General features: G+C 30.9%; 1 protein-coding gene across 18 annotated transcripts in view; it reads right to left on the bottom strand.

Moving 5' to 3' along the window:
• Nucleotides 1-391: 391 nt before the first annotated feature.
• The window catches only part of LOC139503208 (microtubule-actin cross-linking factor 1, isoforms 6/7-like), a 122,069-nt gene continuing 98,768 nt past the window's right edge, over nucleotides 392-23,692 (bottom strand). For 11 of the 18 annotated variants that reach the window (XM_071292954.1, XM_071292958.1, XM_071292964.1 and 8 more), the window contains 14 exons: nucleotides 16,188-16,347; nucleotides 14,735-14,896; nucleotides 13,783-13,908; nucleotides 13,350-13,493; nucleotides 12,383-12,571; nucleotides 12,104-12,201; nucleotides 11,609-11,744; nucleotides 11,057-11,219; nucleotides 10,325-10,437; nucleotides 9,783-9,920; nucleotides 9,354-9,471; nucleotides 7,596-7,739; nucleotides 5,455-5,571; nucleotides 392-3,317 (listed from right to left, as the gene is read on the bottom strand). In XM_071292954.1, the coding sequence (XP_071149055.1) occupies nucleotides 2,935-3,317; nucleotides 5,455-5,571; nucleotides 7,596-7,739; nucleotides 9,354-9,471; nucleotides 9,783-9,920; nucleotides 10,325-10,437; nucleotides 11,057-11,219; nucleotides 11,609-11,744; nucleotides 12,104-12,201; nucleotides 12,383-12,571; nucleotides 13,350-13,493; nucleotides 13,783-13,908; nucleotides 14,735-14,896; nucleotides 16,188-16,347 (2,191 nt within the window). In that variant the 3' untranslated portion in view covers nucleotides 392-2,934. The remainder of the gene's footprint in view (nucleotides 3,318-5,454; nucleotides 5,572-7,595; nucleotides 7,740-9,353; nucleotides 9,472-9,782; nucleotides 9,921-10,324; nucleotides 10,438-11,056; nucleotides 11,220-11,608; nucleotides 11,745-12,103; nucleotides 12,202-12,382; nucleotides 12,572-13,349; nucleotides 13,494-13,782; nucleotides 13,909-14,734; nucleotides 14,897-16,187; nucleotides 16,348-23,692) is intronic. The other 7 variants (XM_071292960.1, XM_071292962.1, XM_071292966.1 and 4 more) reach the window with 2 other exon arrangements.

Raw genomic sequence — 23,692 nt, 5'->3', positions numbered from 1 at the left:
AGATAAAATATAGGATTTCTTTTTACATTAGAAAGTTTATGTACACATGTCCTACAGATAAACTTAGCAATTTTGGTATCTAAATCAAATTCATTTTTTTAAAAGGATTCTTTGATTTCATTAATAACTCTTCATTCAATATAATACAATGTAATGGAATTTTATATGAATGTACAAGTAAGAGGTTTAGCTAGCTATAAAACCAGGAATAATGCACCATTTCTACATGAGAAAATCCATGCTCCAAGTCAGAAATATGACAATTGTTTCTCATTAGATTAATGTGTTTGAGCTTTTTATTTTGCCATTTAATTAGGGACTTTCTGTTTTGAATTTAGTTTATATATTACAATATTATTGTTATTTTATGTTTTTATAATAAAGAACACAATTTCATTTTGACAACTTCCATTTTTATTTATGTCAGTTTCATACAATGACAGTCAATAAACCGTCTGCTAAATGATATGTACATTTCCATGGTAACAAAATGGCTGACAGTGATATGTGCAGGTGACATAACAAATGAGAAACTATCTACAATGTAAATATGATTATAAAAATATATCAGCCATAATAGAATTGTTACCATGACAACCTAAAAGTAACAATTTTCTGATTTAACATTATATACCAAAGTATGTAATTATAAATGCACTATGAAAATATAAAGAAAGCTAGCTTGTACATTTTGATTATTATCTATAAATTAACATACAACTCAAAATATATGACTTGTGCAGAAAAATAATATCAAGAGGTTAAAATACGATTCTTCACCAGTAGTCCCTCCTTTACTGTCAGGAGAAAGACCACTTTTGCCCCTTTACTTTAGTGAATTATATACCGTAACTATAATCGTTCGAAGATTTTGTTAAACATGGTTTTTATTAAACCTTGATTATATAAAATTTTCAGTACCATGTTCTGTTTAACTTTATCTAAAGTTTAATTCATGATGATTTAAAGATTTTTTCCGGGAATTACATATTTGTTCTAATTTAAAAAGTTAGATCTGCATACTGATTAGAATAATGAACTGGTTACAAGATAGCTCTGCTAAAATACAAACAGTAGCTCATTATTTTGAAATTTTCAACTTGTAGCACTAAGATATTAAGAAGAGCACATACTAATGTTTTTGTCATTCTTTCTGCAGAAATTTTATTTCTTCTCTTTTTACCTATAAATATTCGATTTTATTTACTTTTTCATAGCTGGAATTTTTATTGGAAAAACTGAAAAAATTTTGAGCATTTCATAATTTAATAAATATTAAATTAAATACACTCGCTAGAAGACATAAAATTATCTCCCATTTTGCAAGAAAGACATAAAATTATCTCCCTTTTTGCAAGAAAGACATAAAATTATCTCCCTTTTTGCAAGAAAGACATGTATATTTGATATGTAATGATTGCAATGATATGTTTTATATTGGACTATATACTTCTCAAAACTGAATATACTCGTAATAATATCTTTTACTTGACAATTAACAATATCTCTGTTTACATCCGCGCCCTCAAACACTTGACATGCAATCAACACATACATACCAAGTTTTATTGAATTCTCTACATATATTACATAACATTCATTTCAGTACATAACACATGCTTTCATTCGTCCATTTCAGATTAAACATGTTAACGCATAAATTATTTCCAACATTTAATGAAAATATGACACAAATTATCCTAAACCATTTTATTTCTAATTTTACCAAAATTTAGTAATACAGTAAATTATTTTTCTTTAAAGTGACCAAAAAATAATATTTCTTATTAAAGCACAATTTTTTGTCTTCCTGTATAATGTACATTCAATTTTTTTCAATATTTTAAAAAATTTTCAATATTTTAAGTAAAATCCATCTTTAAAAGCAGTGCATTTTCTTTTAACACCTAATGGTTTCACTCCTGTGATATATTAGAAATAAATTTTTAAATGTGATGGAAATATTTTCTAGATTTAATCTTTTTTTAACAATTTTGTAACTTAACAATTTGCAGTAGGGAACTCTATAATTATCTCCCCTTTTTAAGAATTATCTCCCCTGTTACCTATTGAGACATCTCATCAAAAAGACAGAAGTCCCAATAAATAAATCTATGTAACTAAAATACACATACAACTATCATTCATACAATACACTTCAATAAGATAGGCAGATAATTAAAAGATTTAGTCATAATTATAATCTTATCCCAAATTAGAATCACTGCTTTATAATAATGAATATTTGTGTGTTTTCAGTATCCTTAAGTTTTAATGTAAAATCCATCAGGGAAAACTTTTAAATCGAAAGAAGTTAATGTCGAAATTTTTAATCGAAATATTGAAAAGTTTTAAGACGGAAATTTGTTGTGGTAAATTTCTGAAAAATATAGATGAAAAATTTAAAAATCAGAATAGACTGAATATAACCCTTATCATTTAACAAACTTCTCAATTTTTTTTAAATCTAAAAAACATTAATAAAAATCTATTTTATTTCTTGACAATTCAGAACCCACTGGCACTTAATAACATTTGATAATCCACAATGCATAGTTCTTATACAATTGATATATCTCAGTGTGTATACAATAAATTCAGGTTTGTTAAGTCGAACATGAAATCATTAATATTACTATGTATCTTTATCTATTGAACACCTTAACACATGCTAGCCCATAGCCAGGGATTTCTAAGAGGGTCACATAAATGAAAAGAATGTTTTTTATCTTAGTTATAACTAGACTTAATTAGTGCTTATTGGTTTTATGAGGGAGATTTCTATGAAACCACTTGAATGCCGCACGACTAAGTATGGACATGAATCGACACATGTCTTGCCTTTTTGTCAAGTTTGCTAATTAAGATTTCATGGTTCGTCTAACAAGTAAATAAATATAAGATCTAAACAATAACTAAAACCGTTCATGTGTATCACCGTGGATTCTTGGGTGTTGTGGGTAATCTACGTGTGGCACCACTCATTCCATTTGTCATGGATGTTGGAGTCGTTCTACCAGATGGCGTTGTACGTCCTCCTGAGAAAGTGGGTGTGGTTCGACCCGACCGTGTTGGAGTTGATGTTTTAGGGGGTGGGGGAGGAGGATAACGAGATGTTGATGAAGTCCTAGGGGTAGGAGTCCTTGCTCTTGCTGTATATGTTGGTATTGGCTGTGGTGTTGTTGATCGTTGAATGTTTGGCGAGCGTGAATTATATGAATTGTTTAAATTTGTCCGTGGCGTCCTAGGTGGCGTTGAATGAATATTTGATGAGGAATTACTGAGTCTCTTTGTTCTTTGTAAACTTCCTGTTGACCCTAATAACAAAAAATAAAATATTATTATTACTGTATAAATTACTCAACGAGGAACAATGTGGAATCATTTATTTTCCTCAGGTACCAATTTTTGTGGATAAAGGAAAACTTGCATTTGTGTGGATATTTGATTTTATGGTTTTGTGAAAATCTCCATATAATCTTATAGAAAAATTGTACATTTTGTAATTTGTTGAACAATTAATTTAGTGGTTCACATGAAATCTACAAAAATTGGTATCCTACAAATAAATAATGAGTCCACAGTATCTTACAATGACAAAGACATTTTTATGGATTTTTTTCCACTTGGTTTACAGTTAAATACAAGAAAGGACAATATGTTAAGTTAACAGTGCAAAACTTGGGTGTATATATACATACATTGTGGGTAAAAATACTTTAAATGCAGTAACATCTAAACATTTAACTTTTAAATAGATTTTGTGGTTATCCACTATAATAATAAGAGTTTGATGGAGCGATTTTAGAACCAAGGTTGCCTTGAAAGATTTTACTTCAATCACCGCTGATGAAAACTGTTTCAGAAACATAATATATAAGTAATTTTTTTTATCTAAATCTTCAAACATATAATCAATAAGAAATCTGAATGTGTCCATAGTACATGGATGCCCAACTCATACTATCATTTTTTTATGATTGGCATTAAAATTAGAAAGATCACATCATAGGAAACATGTGTACAAAGTTTCAAGTTGATTTGACTTCAAGTTCATCAAAATCTACCTTGCCCAAAAACGTTAACCTGAAGCTGGACAGACGGTTAAACAAACAGATGGACAAATGAACGAACAAACGAATGCAGAGACCAAAAAAGCAACTTTCATTTTTTTGTCATTTCCCGGGTCCCTCAAGACCTCATTTCCTGTTTTTACGCCACAATATTTTGACTTTCATGTGTCACGCTTACAAAAAATCGTCAACCCCGCGTCACGCTTAGACCCCAATGAGACCCACATCATAAGTAGTTCCCTTTTTACAAACCTAACCACAAACTAATACATGAAAATTAAGCAAAAAGTTCAAAGTTATTAGACCATAACTAAGGGGGCAGGGCCAAAAAATCTCCATGGTAATGAAATGTGCCAATACTAATACAACTGCATACCAAAGATCATTGACCAACTGCTAGTGGCTCACTTAAAACTAGACCTAATACATAGCTGGAGCTGCCACCGTTGCCAGAAACAGCATACCTATGTCTAGCCTTTTGACTCCATCAAGCGAGACAAAAACATAATGCTCCTAGCTGGGACATAAAGAGCAAATTTTGAAAAAATAATTAGTATTTGAACCATGAACATTCTTTTATAAACTATTTAATAGATTTCAACATATAAGGATTTATTTTTAGTAAGCATATCAAAGCATCTGAAAAGTGAAATTCTATCTAAAGCAAAAAATAAATTTCATTAGCAAAACATAGCAAAATCTAGCAATTACAAGCTGAAGAGATGTTACTGCATTTAGACATGTCAATAGAACACTAAACATCTAAATAATAGTGTCTTTATAAGGTTTATTATTCAAGCTGTTGAATTACAAGAGATAAAGAGAAGGGTTTGACAAACATGGCAATACTAAGCAAATATATAACAAATATGGGTTCATAAAAATATATATCATTTATCATGAAAACTTTTTTGTTATTCACATTGTATTTAATATATTAATTGTGTTTCATTTTTAATCCATAACCACCATTCCAAAAACAAAACCCATCAAAAATGCTTTTCATGCTAAATTTAAAAATAACAATGTTAGTTCGTGTATGTGAAATAAATATTGATAAAAGTGTCAATCAATAGATTTGGTCCAATAATGGCTGTTTACGCTTGTGTAATATTTCTCAATATAAGCATGATATTCCCCAAAATAAGCCTATATTGGACATTTTGTCAAAAAATGACGATTTTGTGCAATTTTCAGACCTAAAAGCTTTGGTCACCACCTATGATCCGAAATGTTTTGTGACCAAAAGATTCTGATTTGATATAGAATTCATCAATATAAAAACTTTTTGGATCGTAGAAGGCAGCCAAGGATAATTATTTAACGTCTATGAAAGATTTGTAACGAAATGCTGACGGATATCATTATGGTTAAAACCTACCAAAATCAGGATTTTTTCTTAACGTAGTTCTCACCGACAGAGAACCAACGCCAGACAAGTTTACCATAGAAGTGGCGTTCTTACTCCTCCGTAAGGACTGGTCACCTGAACTTCCAGCTAAAATGAACCAATTACAAAAAGGAAAATATAAATAGTGCAAACACACTGCTCCGTCACTATATCAAAGGCCCTGCATGATTATAGCATATCTTTCTATAAAGCATTGTATATATATATTGTGAGTTATGTTTTTAGCAAACTGTTTGTAATGTAGTGATATTAAATAAATGAATACTTTTCTGCATACTTCTTTGAAATCAACTGGTTTAAGAATTTTATCCCTTTCAGGAAAGGTGTGCTAACAGTCTTAGTACAGGGCAGATTTAGAAGTTATGTGTCAATTAGATTTGAATCAAATATTCAAAAGCTTCAGCTGACCCCTTAAGGTGGTACCTAACACTACAGGGAGATAACTCTGTAAAGTCAGCTAAACGTTTTAATTACGTTGTGTTGTAAAAGGAATATTAAGCTTCTCAATGATCAAAATTTTTATATTTTTGTTAAAGGGTCAAAGTAAATATTTTGACAAAATTTTATGAAAATTAAAAGAGTCAAATTAATTTTAGTGAAAGTGTTGGGTACCACCTTAAGATAAATGTTTGTTTATCAACTGAATCAGTTTTGAACTTATACTTTGGTCTTGGCATAGGCACTTCTCTATTGTAAATAAACTATGTTGAGCTCTAGATGTTTATTGGTATTTTGTGTGATTGGATGGCTGTTTCATTCACACATGACCCAAATCAGCTTCAATTCATTCTCACCAAAACTAGGGAAGGGGAAATAACTCTTATAGAGACAAAATTCTGTAAACCAGTTAATTTCAAATGAAGCCTGTGTTCATCAGTTAAGGTTGATATTACATGGTAGGATTATACATGTTAGTTTTAATATAAATAAACATAGTATATGTACATAAGTGGTGGTAGCTCAGTAAAAGATAATTATACACAAAATTCTCTTTCTAATTAATAAAAATAAAATGTTTTTATTTTCTAGATTTGCTTTAAGTTAAAAAATAAACCATTACATTTTCGATTTGGAAATTTACTTAATTTTTGTATCCACGTTTTTAAGCAAAACTGCCATTTTCAGTCCCCAAAAAATTAATGACCTTTTTGATTCTCAATCCCATGAAAATTTAACATCTAAGATTTTTTATCAAATTATCCTCCAAAAAAAACAAACTACCACTTATATATACTATGTATCAACCTTTGTTAGCTGCATGCTATAATGCAGGTCACATGTTCATTATAAAAACAAAACATGTTAAAAAAAAATGTTTTTCCTATGTTTGATTTTGAGTATTGAAAAGACTATCATTAGTCTAAAAGTCTAAATTTCTCATTTTCTTGTGACTTAAATTCTAAATTGTGGAAACTGGAACTTTTTAATTTTCAGGGACCAAATTTATGGTTCTAACAGTTATGCAAGTCTTCAATGTGAAAATCATAAAATTTCTATTCGCAAACCTACAAAAAAATAATTAAAAAAGGCTGAGATATTTTTTCTGCAACCTTAAATGAATGTTTCCATAAATATATTCATCCAAGAAAACATTTTTACCTAACAGGGTAGATGACTGGGTAGGCTCCTGCTAGGACCAATTAGTCTTGTAAAATTTTCTTGCAAGACAGCATTTCTATTGTTAATTTAGTCTATTTAGCGAGAACTATAATAATTTTAGCACCTATCAGTTTTTTAAAATTCCTTTCTAAAATCAGAGTAGAACGGAACAAGTGCACGAAAATATGTATAGGGCAGAGCTGCACACTGTATACATGACTTCAATATGATACTCCCTAACCTAGCCACACCAGATATCTCACACTCTATTATCAGCTTTCAGTAAGGCAGATACAATAGAATATGTGTTCCTGATTGCTATGGCTATTGTGTACTGCAGATTTGTTTCTGCCATTAGAATAGCCATTGCAAAACAATGGATTTTTGAATTGTGTACAGCAGATTATTATCTGTGGTAGGCTATTGCATCTGTCTTACTAATAGCAGGTAACAGGGTGGAGAATCTGAAAACTGCAAAGTGCTAAAAACTAAAAACGTGTTTTTCTGTATACCTGAAGAAACCGATGATGCGTATCCTGTATCGTTTAGTTTGGATTTATATCCAAACGTTCCACTCCCCCTACGAGAGCGGAACCCTTCTGGTTGTCCGTTAGCTTGAATGGAATCCCGTAGTTCAATGTTAGTTCTTCCCTTAGCTGTAGAAAAAATTAATCAAAATTCCAAAATAACATGCTATTAGCTTAATAACCCATTCAAATGTCAGTACATGTAATTAATGTCATAAATTATATCATAGCCTAAAAACAAATTTGATTTGGATGCAAGATTACTCATTATACCTTGTCATTGTTGAAGATCTGTCAAATTTTTCCTAGGAATTTTTAGAATCGTAAAAAAATGTAAAACATATGACCTGTTGGTGACCTTCTGCTGTTGTCTGCTCTATGGTCGGGTTGTTGTCTCTTTGACACATTCATCATTTCCATTCTCAACTTTATTCCATAATTTTATATATTTCTTTGTGACATAATTTAAAATTTGACAGATCTACTCAATCACAATTATATAGTAATGCATAGAACATAATCCAACACCGATTCATATCCATTCCTGGTCCGATTCCAGTACTTACAATTTGTAGAATATGTATAACTAACTTGACCTGTTGACAAAACTTGATATATTATTTCAATGATTCCACTAATAATTTTTTAATGTATAAAAATCTTTTCTTGTAAAAAGAAAGAAGGCAAATACCATTTCATAAATTAAACTTAAACTATGCCTGCTGGACTCATGGTTTCTTTTTCAAGAATCATTACTTATCCATTGTATCACTTATACATTTTTTTCATTATATGAAATATTTCTCTATTATACAATCATAAATGTGACCTTTTAAGCAATACATAAAAGCATTTACTCTCTGGAATATGTATCCTACACCATGCATATATGACATATATATGTAAATATATATTCAATCAGTGGGTAAGAAAGAGTTTGGCATCAGAGTTTTTGTCCAATTCACCAAAGCAGAAAGTTGGATACATCTGAGCTTTCTTGTAAATTTTGATGTTTTAAATCTTATTTCATGTATATTTTTTCAAATTCTTTATATATACATATATTTACTGTTTTTTTTTTATGTTGGTACAAATAAATAAAATCATAATCTGCATTTAGTTCTTCCTTTTTGTTTCATTCTGTACAAATTCATGTTTCTGATCTTTATTCAGATATCTTGTGTATTTTCGTTTTGTTTTGTATATATGAACAAACAATTGTATATGCATCTATAAATATCTTTAATAAATTATTTTGTTGATTAATTTTGTAATTAGAACTATTAACACGCATAAAAATATCAGTGTTAACCTTACATGTTGTTAATAACAGACACTTATAACAGATTTCCTACATTCAAGTGTGGTCATCAAAATTAAAAGATATTTTTCATTACAGCTTACTGTTCTTATTACAAAAACATTTCATGTTCTATTTTAAAATTTTGCTTCAAACTGTGACACTCTGCTATAATTATGGGATTTTATGGTCGCAAATGCATTTAAAAAAAAAAAAATTATATATAAGACTATTACAGCTTTGCAATAAAACTTATCTATGAATAAAATTGATAATTTGAATATTTATCAATAAGATCAGTATTTTGCATAATGTTGAATAAAATTGATATTTTGCAAATAATGAAATTCATTAATATGCAAATAAGCAGTTTGTGGTAATTTGCATATCAATGAATTGAACTGCTAATTTGCATGACAATGATTTTTGGCTTGATAACTTACATCTGCAAGGGTCATTTGTTTCTAAGAATTCATTGAGAGTGACCCAACCACCTCCAACTCGCACCATTACAGTACTGTTCAGAAAGCGTACTAATCGTATGTTCTGTTTCTCTCCAAACTGGAAGATAGAAAAATATCAAAACTAGAAAAAAATTCATATCACAAGTACAGGGGAAGTAAATTTTTGTCTTACATTTCAATGATAAAATTATCTTCTTTGTCAGAAGTAAGCTGAGTTACTTTAGAAATCAAAGATTTTCAATAAATTTTGAACATTTTCACTTTTTACAATGGAAGCTTTTAAATTTTCTTTAGAAACTGTCAGAAGGCATTATTATATCAGTTCTTGAAAGGAAGAAGCAATATTTTTTTTTAAACATCTTTGACAATTGAAGGAGTTTCTACATGGACGCTATGTTCAGAACCTACCCTATATTTCCCCTCAGACATCCTTTGAGCATTAAATGGATTCCTACATTGACACTGTGAAACATCTTTCTCTATTTGATCTTGTATTAGTTCACCGTCCGTCATTTGTTTTTTGCCGCTCTTTAATCTCGTCTTTTGCTGTAAATATAATTTAAAATACATTTTCTGTTACAAACACTCTAATGCACTACATTTCTTTCTGGATATATGTCAATTACTGTTGTTCATACATTTTATGCATTCATACCCGTAGCCAGGGGGGGTTCGGGGGGTTCGGACGAACCCCCCCTTGAAAACAAATAAGCACTGTTAAAGTCAATGTTCTGTTCGAATTGTGACTGTTAAAGTCGAGTTTTTGAGTCAAACGAACCCCCCTTTTGAAATTCCTGGCTACGGGCCTGGCATTAAAAAATAATTCAGACCTGGGACCATTAGAAAAGAACAAGTCATTGCTTCACCTGCAATAGATGTTGGTGAATTTTGGAAGTTCTTACCTCCCATTTTCAACTTAATGGAATATCACTAATTTTAACAATACTTACATGTCTATCAGGTTTTAAAGCTTCTATAAATTCACTATATTGCATATAATATTTATTGTCTTTATCAAATATATCAAATACAGCATTTAATTCTGTTTTATTGGTTGTGAAACCTGCAAAAAAATAAAATTAATCAATCAGATTGCTTCATTATACCAATGCAACATAACATGCAGATTTTTTAAAAATTCTTCATAATAAAAACATTTAAAGTGATACAGAAATTTCTATTAATATGTGTTACTACTTCATAAAATGAAAATTCTGCCTTGCTTATTCATGATTTGACATTTGCATTATTCATCATTTGGTTGCCTAATAGGCTTATGTTTAGTGTAAGGGTATATGACAACGGTAAATCCAGAAAAGCGCCTCATTTTTTTACAGTGACATTTACAAAATTAAGGAAATTTTAAATAGAAAGGAAATCTAAGAAGAAATTTTTCATGCATACAGTATTCATATTAAGTTCACAAATTTTGTAATATGCTTACCCTTCTAAAGCACATTAGATCACCATGCTAAGTCATTAGATATTTTTGTAGTGTTTTGTACAATGTTAATTGTCTTTTCCCTTTATTGCCATAATTTTGCCAGTCTCTCTCCAATTTATGAGATTTTATTTTTCTTTTTTTCTTTGTTTGTTATTCCTTCAAATGTTTATCTTTTGTGAGTTTAGTCTGCTATTTGAATATAACACAAATTTTTGAAAAAATCATCTAAACTACAAACCTGACTGTAACATTCCATCAACAAATTCATCTCGAGACAAATATCCGTCTCCATCTTTATCTTGTCGACGGAAGAAATCTGTTGTTCTCATCTTTTTAACCTTTATCCAATTTAAATATCTTTGTTTCCATACATTAAAGTCAAAGTTTTTAAAGCTTTCCAACTGAAACAGAGAAAAAAAATTATAACAGTCATCAACCTACATTTTAATATACAATATAAATGAAAAGTTTATAAATGCTAGCATTTCTTCCAATCAAGTTTTGATGTAAATTATTTTTTTTAAATTCTAAGGATACTGCATGCAACAGATTGAGGCCAAACATTTTTTTTCATGGATTCTTGATTTATTTTTTAATTCAAATTCTTCTATATGGTGGTTACTGAAAATTTACAAGTAATAAATAGAATCCACAAAAACTATTACTCCACAAATTGTAATGATTTCCATAATCTATATTGGATGGTATACTAATATTTCACAATAAGTTGACCTTTGAGCAGCTACCAATATTTGTTGTAAAATAACTTCTAAGTTTATTGATAGCATACCTCTAATAAATTATCTAAAGCATCTTGAAGGTTTTTCTTTCTATCTAGTGACATTCTCCATACCACTCGCCATTTATTTTGTAACGTTAAAACTCTAGGATTATACCCAGGGTCGTATTCATTTAACTTCATATTACTGAAAATACATAAACAAGATTGGTAATGTATATGCCATAATAAAGACAAAACACTTAAACAAAATTTACATGTTAAAGTCAAGTCCCTCTTTAATTAGCGAGAGCTTTCGACAGAAGGTCAGTAATTGTAAAAGGCACGTCTGAACCATCAACTTTTACAGTGATGACAATAATATCAGCATTGTAATATCAGAAATATATGAGTAATGTGAAAGTTTTCTATATCTTTTCATCTTTCAATCATTTTTAAATTAAAAAACAAACAAAATATGTACTAATTCAGTAAAAATGGATGTCTGTATTTTTACAATAGAATCATAATAAATCCAACAAGCTCAATATGAATTAGTAAGCATACCTTCCATAATGCCGTCCTGGTGACTTTGGTTCAGCCACTATTATTTTAGTTAATCGTTCAACATCACCATTTTTACTTCCTATATCATCATGGAATTCCTGAAAAATTTGACATTTCATTGTTTTATTACACATTAAAGAATAGTAATAAGAAAAGATTCTTTACCAACTTAAAACCAAATTAACAGTCAAAGCTTGAATTCTATACATTTTGAAGTTAATAGATTTTGAATGTACACATTTTATATACATATTTTTATAAATATTTAAAAATACATACCACATGTTCTTTATATAAAGTTTCTACAGTGTTCAGATCATCTGGTATAGGGTCTCTTTCTTTGGTAGATAATAATATATATGCCTCAGACATCCAGGCAAGTAACTCCTCCACTAGGGCGGCGTTACCCTGGATATTACGTAAGGCATCCTGTAATCGCTCTTCCTTCGTCTTAGCTCGCTGTAATAACTGAAATCAAGGATAAGTATAATGCATATGTTGTTCTGTTAAACATATCACTTCACTTATTTGTGCTTAAATTGTAGTTGTGATATAGGAAGATGTGGTGTGAGTGCCAATGAGACAACTCTCCATCCAAATAACAATTTAAAAAAAGTAAACCATTATAGGTCAATGTACAGCATGTTTCCATATGTATTTTAGTAATGCTTTGCATGTATTTCAACATATCTGTGCTGTTATATATCTTGTCTGCATATTTTATTGTCGTGTTTGTTATTCTATATATTTAGTACAAAGCTATTAAGAGCTTTTGTCAGTATTGTTATATGTGAACTGAATCAAAATAAATCTTTTGTATTCGTAATTCGTATTCTCATATTTCAAAGTATCAGAAAAGAGGAAGTGTATAGGAGATCCACAAAGTGTATAGGAGATCCACAAAGTGTATAGGAGATCCACAAAGTGTATAGGAGATCCACAAAGTGTATAGGAGATCCACAAAGTACACACTGTTGAGCTGCTGACTAAATATGAAGTCCTTCTGTAAAGTAGTTTCTGAGAAAAGGGTAAAACAATTACATAATGAACACACAGACAGACAAGGTGATTGCAATAAAACCTCCACTCTTAGAAAGGGGCATAACATCACTGGTAAATGTTTAACAAAGAAGAGTTATTTTTTCATCTTATTTCTTGTATTGACCTCAAAATCACAAACAAATATTTTAAACAATAATATATTTTATCAAATTTATTTCACGATTTAATGAAATAAAACACTAACCTGATCCCATCTAGTCTGGGTTATTGTGAGGTAATATTTAACAAATCGTATTGCATTAGGATGACAGTTGAGTAATATTTCTTCAGCTAACACTCTTATTTTATCTACACATTCTTGATGATTCCGTAACTCTTCTTGGAATTTCTAAAAAAGAAAAACAAATCTATTATTTCTATCTGATAACATACTGTAGAGTCATTATTATGAGATTGTCTTTAAATTTTTGAGGCCATTTTTCTCATCTTGTTGCCAAGTATTTCAAAATCTTTATCTCTATAAAACATCTCTTTATTTTCCATTATTTATTTTTTTTGGTGCATTTTAATGTACTCTATTTCTATTCCTTATCATTTTGACCCATTATTCTTTATTTATTCTGTACCCTCATGTATGAATGAAAGTTTGAGTTATAACTAGACAATAAAGAACTTACTTCATGCTTTTCTATAAGCTGTATAATTTGCATTTCATCTTCGGGTAAAGTTTTATATTTCAATTCTGATTCTGCTTGAGGTAAAAACTCTCTCATGACTTGGACAACTTCCTGGAACTCTTCAGCCTAAGGAGAAACAAACATTCATGAAACATTTGTGACTCACTGTTTAATCTGAATATTTCAGACAATTCCAGTAATTAATTTCTTTTAAGGTGGTACCTAACTCTACAGGGAGATAACTCTGTAAAGTCAGCTAAAAGTTTTAATTACGTTGTGTTGTAAAAGGAATATTAAGCTTCTCAATGTTCAAAATTGGTGGTTGTCAAATTGCTATAAAATTTTCTGACAAAACGGTTGGTTCAAAATTTTTAAATTTTTATATTTTTGTAATACTTTGACAAAATTTTATGAAAATTAAACGAGCCAAATTGATTTTAGTAAAAGTGTTGGGTACCACCTTAACAGGGTCTAAACTCTTTAGATAATTTAATCCCACTACAAATCCTAGATTTTGATAATCGCTCTCTGGATGAGTGAATCAACTGGAAATATAAAGCTTTACAGCATCAAGTGAAAATTATTCTTATGTTATCTCAATTAACCATTATTGAAAAAAAGTGATAAAAATCAAAATTTTATAATATTTGTTAGCTGAAAACTGATTATCAGTGTTATATTGATAAAAGTGTTTTTCTTGATTCAAACTTTATTTATTTCTGTTTGGGAAGCTTATAAAGATAATGTTGGATTCAAATTGTCAGGTCAAATCATAAAGACAATTTAAAAAATGACAAGCAAAACTTTATGTGTCAACTAAATGGTCAATTAATACTAAGCCCAACTTAATTACATTATCATGATAATGTCATAAAATTTAAATATGAAATTAAAAAAACAAAATTTTGTCTTGAAAATATCTATGGGATCTGTATTGTGAGAAAATCCCTACCATTTTGAGAGAATCCCTGAGTTTTGCCTCTCTAATATCACTAAGGTTATTGACTCTATCCCAGGTTGTCTCCAGCTCGTCCAGTGCAGCCGTGGATACATTCCCAGCGGCCTTCATGGCGGCAACAGTCTGTTCTCTAGCACCAAGTTCCTGCTGCATAGCCTGAAATATAGGTCAAGGTCATATGTATTCAAATGTTTTCGTAATAAAGTTTTGGAGCAATTATAGCAATTTTTCATGCTACTAGCAAACCGGGATCAAATTTTATTGTAAAATGCTCTTATATAAGAAGTTACTTTCTATAACTTTTTAACCTGTAATTAAGGTCAAGGTCATATGTATTCAAATGTTTTTCTAATGAAACTAAGGAGCCATTACAGTATTTGTAAATGCTTCAAGCAAAGTGTTCTATTACAAAATGCTCTAATATAAGACAGGATGTCCTATAACTTTTAAACTGTCTATTGCAGTTTATATAAGTTATCACTGAGACTATGAGCGTCTTTATTTGCATGTATTAACTCATTTTCTTTTGTCAGTTATTCACTTTAGTGTATCAATGGTCTATTTGGCTGGGTAAATGAATACACTAAATGTATATTATATTGTAATCATTGTATGTTGAGGTTGCACTCTGATAAATTTTACTACTTATTGATTCATTGTAATAACTGTAATGAGTACATGTACATCAATGCAGTATCTTTTCAATCACAAATACCTTATAACAGGTATGCAGAACAAGAAATACTTTTAACAATTAGTATTTTGTATAAAACAGTGTTATGTCAAGGACACATTGTATGATGTCATCTGTGTTGATGTAAACTTGTTTTAAGCCTCCAGGACATGTCAAATATTTATACAGAAGTCATTAAAACATCAAATATGTTTCCCATGTCAGACTACAAAAACAAAAGACAAATGTTGAATATGAACTCAGCTGGCTCAGAATCATGGATTCATAAGACCGTGAAACCTATGATAAATATGTTGTATGCCCTCTGCATCCTGGATGTAAAAGACCATGAAAACAAAGAGACAAATGTCAAATATGACCTCCCTGCAGCACGTTATATGCATATTGAGGACAAGAAAATTTTGATACAATATGAATATTAACCCTTTGTTTTACTTGACTGTGATGTTGAGACTAATTTTCAATGTGCTAGCTAGTTCACAAGGTAACAGTCTGCAGGTAGATGGGTCCCCCTACCTAGACATATTAAGAGAATCCGTGCTGACCAGTCTGTGTTTTTACACCTTAATGCTGCATGCTTAGCTGAGAAGCAGAGAATACCAATTTTAAAGTTTTTTATTTGACCCTGCAGAGGTTCCAAACCATGACCTCCTACACTAAAGGCAAACATTTTACCACAAGACCACCGAGACAGTTCTTTCAGTCATGAGTGTATGATTTTTATATTATTGTGTTGTTTAAACCTGTTGTTACCTTGTGTTGTTCCACCAGCATGTTAATAGTGTCAAGGTCACCCAATACCGGTTGGTCCTCGGCTAACGTAGCCTCTGCCTTGTTGAGCCATTCTAGGAGTGACGTGAGGGCATCAGCCACTCTCCCCGATGTCAACAGTGCCTCGTCCAGCTTATTTTGACTGAAAAATAAATAATTATTATTGAAAGATGCTTACCAAACACCCATCTTCTACCATGTCTAAGAACCATCTGGAGAATCTACATAACTTAATTACAAATAAATGTAGGTCAAAGACATATACTTACATAGATAAGTATTGAATATATATTGCATATGTAATGGACGATGGAATATTTAAGTTCAAATTGATTGAGTCATCTCCTATTAACCGAGGAAAACAAAATCTCAAAAGAAAATAAGTTAAATGCAATATATGGTTTGGTCCATCGACAATTACAAATTCTTATTCACAAGTCTGATAGATTCTTTATAACTTATGTCTGATCTTCTCGAGACAGTTTGTAAATCAGATTAACTTGTACAATTTTGAATGGGATAGAATTAAATGAACAGGTTAATTAAGTATTAAAAATGAAATTTCTTATCAGTTTAAAGTCTGAAATGGCTATGACCTTACTTCCCAGAATAAGGAATTCCGGTTAATAACAGTTTAAACTTAGCTGTTAATTTAATTCATATAAATAAAGATATTAGATAGATATATCATACTCAATATCCTCCTCAGACTCCTCCTCAAAATCCTCACTAATTCTACTCCTCAGATCATCATACATATTCTTCAACACTTTCATTCTGTTAACTCAGTTTATATCAACAGTCAGATTCACACTGTTCAACAGTCGTTCACTACAGTTCATAAGTGTGATACAAATAGAACTTCTTTACTCAATATAAGTCCACACAGAAGTATATAAATACAAATAAAATCAATCCTTTTTCAACAGTTTGATCACTTTATGTCACCATGAAAAGTTCAAATATGAGAGCTTTTACAGTCAACAGTCAAATTAATACATGTACTGTACACTATTAATGTTTTGCTGTGAGCAATATATTTTTTATGTAGAACACATTTATCTTTTTTTCTTGACGAAATTATTACTTGTTTCAAAGTAATTTAAGTCCCAGAGTAAAATATATTCAAAGTATTATTTCATCACAATCTGTTCAATACCTGTTTCTTTGAATGAAACAGAAATAAATAAGGAATCTTCGTCATTAACTTGCATGTGCTTACACATGTTTAAAATTAGGCTCAATTGGGGAATTTCCAAACATGAAATTTATTTTACTATTTTTATACCACATATAAAGATACAAATACACTATCAATTAAAATCCCCAATATCTAATGACAAATTAGTAATTACAGTCATAAAGAGAATTCAATTTAAAACATTTAACTATCATTAAAACAAAATACCCCATAGGACCCCCTTTAGTCATCTTAAAATTTCCATATGAAGACCCGCCCACTGTTTAAGTTTAGAATTGTATATATGATTAAGTCTGATCTACCTTGATGTCTCATAGCTGATCAATCGCCTTACAACATATGTTGTGTATTGATCAGAGAACCTAGTATCATGTACATAAATATTTTATACCATTTGTATTTTTACAGCCCGTTATTAGTTAATTATACCTGCCCTTACTTATTGGATTAAATACTATGTTTGGTTATATATAATATACATGTACATGCACATTCAGATTTACACAAATCTGTTCTGTATAAATAGTAGAGATTAGGGGAAGATTTTTACCGACCGTGCGATGGCCGTTAAGTCAGACAAGGTTGTTTTAAAAAAACTCTTCCATCATAGGAGATAGCTAATAAGGTGTGAATCACAGCAGGTGGTTAACAATTAGAGTTGTGGTCAGGGCCATCAGAAACTCTTCATTATAAAAAATAATAGCATAGGCGGATCTAGGGGGAGGGAGGTTGGGTTTCCCTATTGTGGGAATATTTTGGTTGATTATAAAGGGAATCACTGAAGTATGACTGGAGCAGGACCCTTATAAAAGAGGGGCAAAAGATACCAGAGGGACAGTCAAACTCATAGATAAAACTGACAATGCCATGGCTTAAAATGAAAAAGACAAACAGACAAATAATAGTACACATACATCATAGAAAACTAAGCAACACGAACACCACCAAAAAAAGTTCTCGATCCAACACTTAATAGTCACAAAGGATAGATTTAGATGTGTATCCATGGCTTATATTGTAGTGGGGTGTGGTTCCAGTGTCATTCTCTAAACTCTCTTTACTTTTGTCCTATTGTTTTCTTCTTCTTCAGTAATATAAAATACAAATGTTTAAAAATAAGACATGGACCCTTCTTTGCTCCAGTGACAACCAAGAAATCCACCTCATCAAAAGTCCATGGATCAATTGGAATCGTCTTTCAATAAATTTGGGTGAAAAGAATATGTTAAGCCATGGGAAAATTGAAATCAAAATGGATTTAAAAAGAAAAATGATAATAAATAACCAAAGGTCAATGTCAACAGAGTTGAAACCCATAATCTTGAAGGTTAAAACTTGTAAGTCTTCTTCCATTTGTTGCTGACATAATCTATTCTTTTAATCAGAATGCACTTGAACATTATGGTATACATGTGTTCTCTTCACCTGAACATAAATGTATTATGTGTACTTAAACATACAGGTGTTCTCTTTGCCTGAACATAAATGTATCCAGTTTAATTGAACATGCAAGTGTTCTCTTTGCCTGAACATAGATGTATCCAGTTTAATTGAACATGCAAGTGTTCTCTTTGCCTGAACATATAAAATGTATTTAGTGTACTTGAACATACAAGTGTTCTCTTCACCAGAGCATTAATGTACTCAGTGTACTTGAATATCCAAGTGTTATCTTCACCAGAGCATTTATATACTCAGTGTAGTTGAACATACAAGTGTTCTCTTCACCAGAGTATTAATGTACTCAGTGTACTTGAATATCCAAGTGTTCTCTTCACCAGAGCATTAATGTACTCAGTGTACTTTAACATCCAAGTGTTCTCTTCACCAGAGCATTAATGTACTCAGTGTACTTTAACATCCAAGTGTTCTCTTCACCAGAGCATTAATGTACTCAGTGTACTTTAACATCCAAGTGTTCTCTTCACCAGAGCATTAATGTACTCAGTGTACTTTAACATCCAAGTGTTCTCTTCACCAGAGCATTAATGTACTCAGTGTACTTGAACAAACAAGTGTTCTCTTCACCTGAACATGTATTCTGTATACTTGAACATACATGTACAACTGCTTTCTTTACTAAGACACAAATGTGTTTGGTGTACTTGAACACACAAGAGTTCTATATACATGAACATAAATGTGTTGACTGTACTTGAACACAAGTGTTCTTTATACATGATTAAAGAACACCTATATGTTGAAGTTTAGAGAACAAATACATTTTCAAGTACAAAGATCATTTGTGCATGTATGTTCAAGTACAATGAACAAATGTATGACCATAATGTGTTTACTGTACTTGAACATACAAGTGTTCTCTAAACTGAAACATCAATGTGTTCCATGTACTTGAACACGCAAGTGATCTCTATAATGATCATAAATGTGTTCACTGTACTTGAACATACTAGTGTTCTCTATACAGAATCATAAATGTGTTCTTTGTACTTGAACATACAAGTGTTCTCTATACTGAAACATAAATGTGTTCTCTGTACATGGTCATACATTTGTTCATCGAACTTGAACATAACTGCACAAATCATCATTGTACTTGAAAATGTATTTGTTCTCTCAACTTCAACATATAGGTGTTCTCTGAACTTGAACATAGATATGTGTTCTCTTTACGTGTACATACATTGTACATATGTTTTCTGAACTTGAACAAAGATCTGATGATTATATTTACTTGTACATACATGTGTTCCTTATACAGATTATGCTAGAGCATAAATACATGTACATGTATTCTCTAAACTTTAAGTAATTATGTTCTAAACAGTTTAGTCCTTGAAACACAACTTAACCTACTAAGATAACAATGATCATGAACAAACACAAAAGCAAGTCAGCATGTATCTTTTATACTTAAATTCCTGTACATTTTAAACAAATAAATTCCTAGAAAGGGTATCCTAGTGTGAACTTTACTACATTTTTTTTACCACGACTCCCATTAGACATAAATAAATTTTGACAAATAAAACCATTCAGGTATTTTAAAGTTATGGTCAGAAGCAAGAAACGGTAATAAATTTGAATGAACAATAAAGTTACTACATTTTTTCAAGCAGGGTCAGTTGTCAAAAGTTTCACGGTAAGAATAACCTCCGACTTAAATAGGCCATAGACATGTATAAAGTTTATGATTAATTCTGTTACATAAACTGTCAAGAAAACATGTATATCAAGTTTATCGTAATCTCTTGTCATACTAGATAACAGCTGGGGAAAATGATTGATGTAAAAAATTAAGTACATTGTAGGTAAAAAAAAAAAGACTGTAATTAAATTGTGTGTATGATCCTGGGACATAAAGACCTTGTAATTAAATTGTGGGTTGGGACATAAATTATATATTCCCAGGTTGACCAGAGTAGACTAGTCATATATATTCACGAGAGTTTGTTTATTTATAGAATTTTGAAAGTAAACTGATATGGATTTCAATTGTGTGTTGACCAGATTAGAATATTCATAGAATACTCATATTCACGGGATCTTGGTTATTTTTAGAATTTTGAAAGTCAATATTGATTATAAAGAACATGAAGGAAAAGAGTACAGTTTTAACTTTGTATAAATTACAGTTGATCTGTTTGTTCTCCCTGGGCATTGAGGTTAATTATCAACGTTTTATCATATGAATTACTCAAACGATCTGATTTACCACAGAAACTTCTTCTTCTTCTGTTTGTATTGCCTTCCTTTAAGGAACACCAAGAATATCTTGTCATGAATGTTATTTACACTATCTACATATCTCCAATACTCCTCACAGAATGTTTTATATATACACAAGCATACACGACCCACTTTTCCACTTTTATCAATTAATTTTTTCAAAATCAAAAAAAGTTATTTAAGTTAAAGTGAGCAACTTGAAAATCATGCATGTTCGGTGTGAGACAAGGCTTCGTGTTGAAGACTGTTCTTTTACTTTTATAAATTGTGACTTAGATAGAGAGTTGTCTTATTGGCACTCATACCACATCTTCTCGTCTATATATATCTACCAATCCCTCTATTCTCATGCTGCACCAGTGACAAACAAAAAGCCACTCTTCTTGTTGCACAAGCAATAACCTCGATGGTGACTGATGACTCGTGCCAGACAATGCATAAACTACAGACCCATATTTCATCCAAATGTAGCCACTTGGGCATTTAAGCACAACAGATCAATGGCTTTAGTTTACAAATCGTTCACCCGAAACTTTAAGACAATGCATATAAATACAACAATGCTAGCAGTTACAATAAACAGACAAAGAGCGGGTTCCTCAAGTTCACAAAGATACAAAGGTCACGATTCAAATTAAAATACTGAATACTAACTATGACCTGTGATAGCTTACCTGGGAGACATCATATTAAATCGTGGAATGAAGGTTTGATCCCACGGGTCGTTCTCACCCCATGGGTCATCGTTCCGGGGGTGCGGCGCCGCTTCACTGCTATTGTTATGTTTATCCATTTATCATAAGTATATTAAATTCCACTGGTTTCTTATTTACATCTCCATAACTCAATTTTTGACAGATTTTAAAATTTATTCACAGCTTGCATGATAAATCATAATACATCTTCCACGGACCGTGAATTCCGTAATCCCGTTCTATAGAAGAAAAAAAAAAATTCGCACCACAAACACTGTTGGCAGCATTTAATTTTCCTCCCGAGCCAAATCATATAAATTCTTTATTTTCAATTCTCTCCTTGGGCATTTTGTTTATTTTTCTTTAAAGAGATCACAGGTAAATCCATTAATTTAAAACCACAGGTGAAAACTTTATTAAATAACTACGCTTTCACTTTTTTCTCTCCTACAAGACACAGTTGGAATCTAAATTGGTTAATTATCCTTGCACAAGATGATATATAGTAAAAGATTCAACAAGTTAAATAAAAAAAGTCCCGACGAAATATTTACAACACGTAAACATTTTATTTTTACCTGTACAATCGGTAAGGCTTTGATGTGTGTATCCGTTATCAAGGTAAATCTGTGACACACGTTGATTTCCTTATTTAGAATCAATATTGATAAAAACAGTTTTTTCTAGAAAATTTTCCCGCGTAATTTGAATTATCTTATAGTAATTAAATGAAAAAATAAAATCATTTGCTTTTCCAGGTTATTAAAACAGTGTGTACGCTTAAAAACAGAATTACAGATGGCATTTAGTGAATTTTACCGTGTTTTTTCCTCAAAATTTGTAATTTTAAACTGGGACCAATCGATGATGTTTTAGTCCTTTACTTGAACAGTGAGATCATACATCAAATAATGCAGAAGAGCAAATATATTATCAAATTAAAAACTATCAAGTGGGCATCCGAAGACGTCCAATTTTGGAGCGAGTCAGACTGGTATGCGAGGCTGTACATATATATATATATTACAACTTATTAATTCAAAAGCAGTTTCTTATGACAAATTAAGGCAACATTGTGACAAACTGCAAAATGATTTCGAAGTTTGAATATATTATTGCTGACGAGAACTATGGAACTGTGGTTAACAGGCGCAAGCCTTCCTGTCTAAAGTTTCAATGTATTGTTTCTTAGACGTTTGCTTCAATTCAAAATTCGCTTACGAATCTCGGTGGAATTAATTGTGCTGTACTTTTAACCTGCCATTTAATAGGGCCGATTTAATATACCCAAATTTATGACACCATCAAAAGTTTATTAAACTCCTATCATTCCCCAACAACAAGGGGATAATTTGTTTAAAGATAACACTTTATTTGAAATAGAAAACGATATACAACCGCAATATTAGCCCACTGATAATGTCATCGTTCCGTGGCCTCCATTTTGGCATCGTTCGATATTTAAAATTTGTCTACACATAAGATTCGTAAATTTTACTCCTTCTAAATCAAACAGATCTTTTCTTCCAATAAACATGGTTGTTTGTTGGGCAAATATTTGGCGATAAAGTTCGTAGTGAGGTGACGATAGGAACGCCTGTTAATTGTAACATTTAACGTGTCCATTATGATCAATTAGCAAACCAATTAGAAGTTATCTAACAGGCAAATAATGGCTTTACGCAACCATGTTAAATGACAGCAATTTCATAACAAGTGTCAAAGCTCTGTTATATAGGAAATGTAAGTGATAGTGATCTAAGTCATCTAAGGGGAATTCTCTGTTCCTTGAATTGGAATATGTTTTTATACCATTACATTTCTTCAGAAAATATTAAGAAGCCTCTGCTGGGAAAAATGCATAGATAGTTGAAGTATAGTCTCTGCTGCTTAGACAAATT

The sequence above is a fragment of the Mytilus edulis genome, chromosome 14, assembly GCF_963676685.1.
Source record: "Mytilus edulis chromosome 14, xbMytEdul2.2, whole genome shotgun sequence".
NCBI lineage: Eukaryota > Metazoa > Mollusca > Bivalvia > Mytilida > Mytilidae > Mytilus > Mytilus edulis.
The sequence above is the reverse complement of the archived record's forward strand: the minus strand, read 5'-3'. Positions and strand labels throughout refer to the sequence as shown.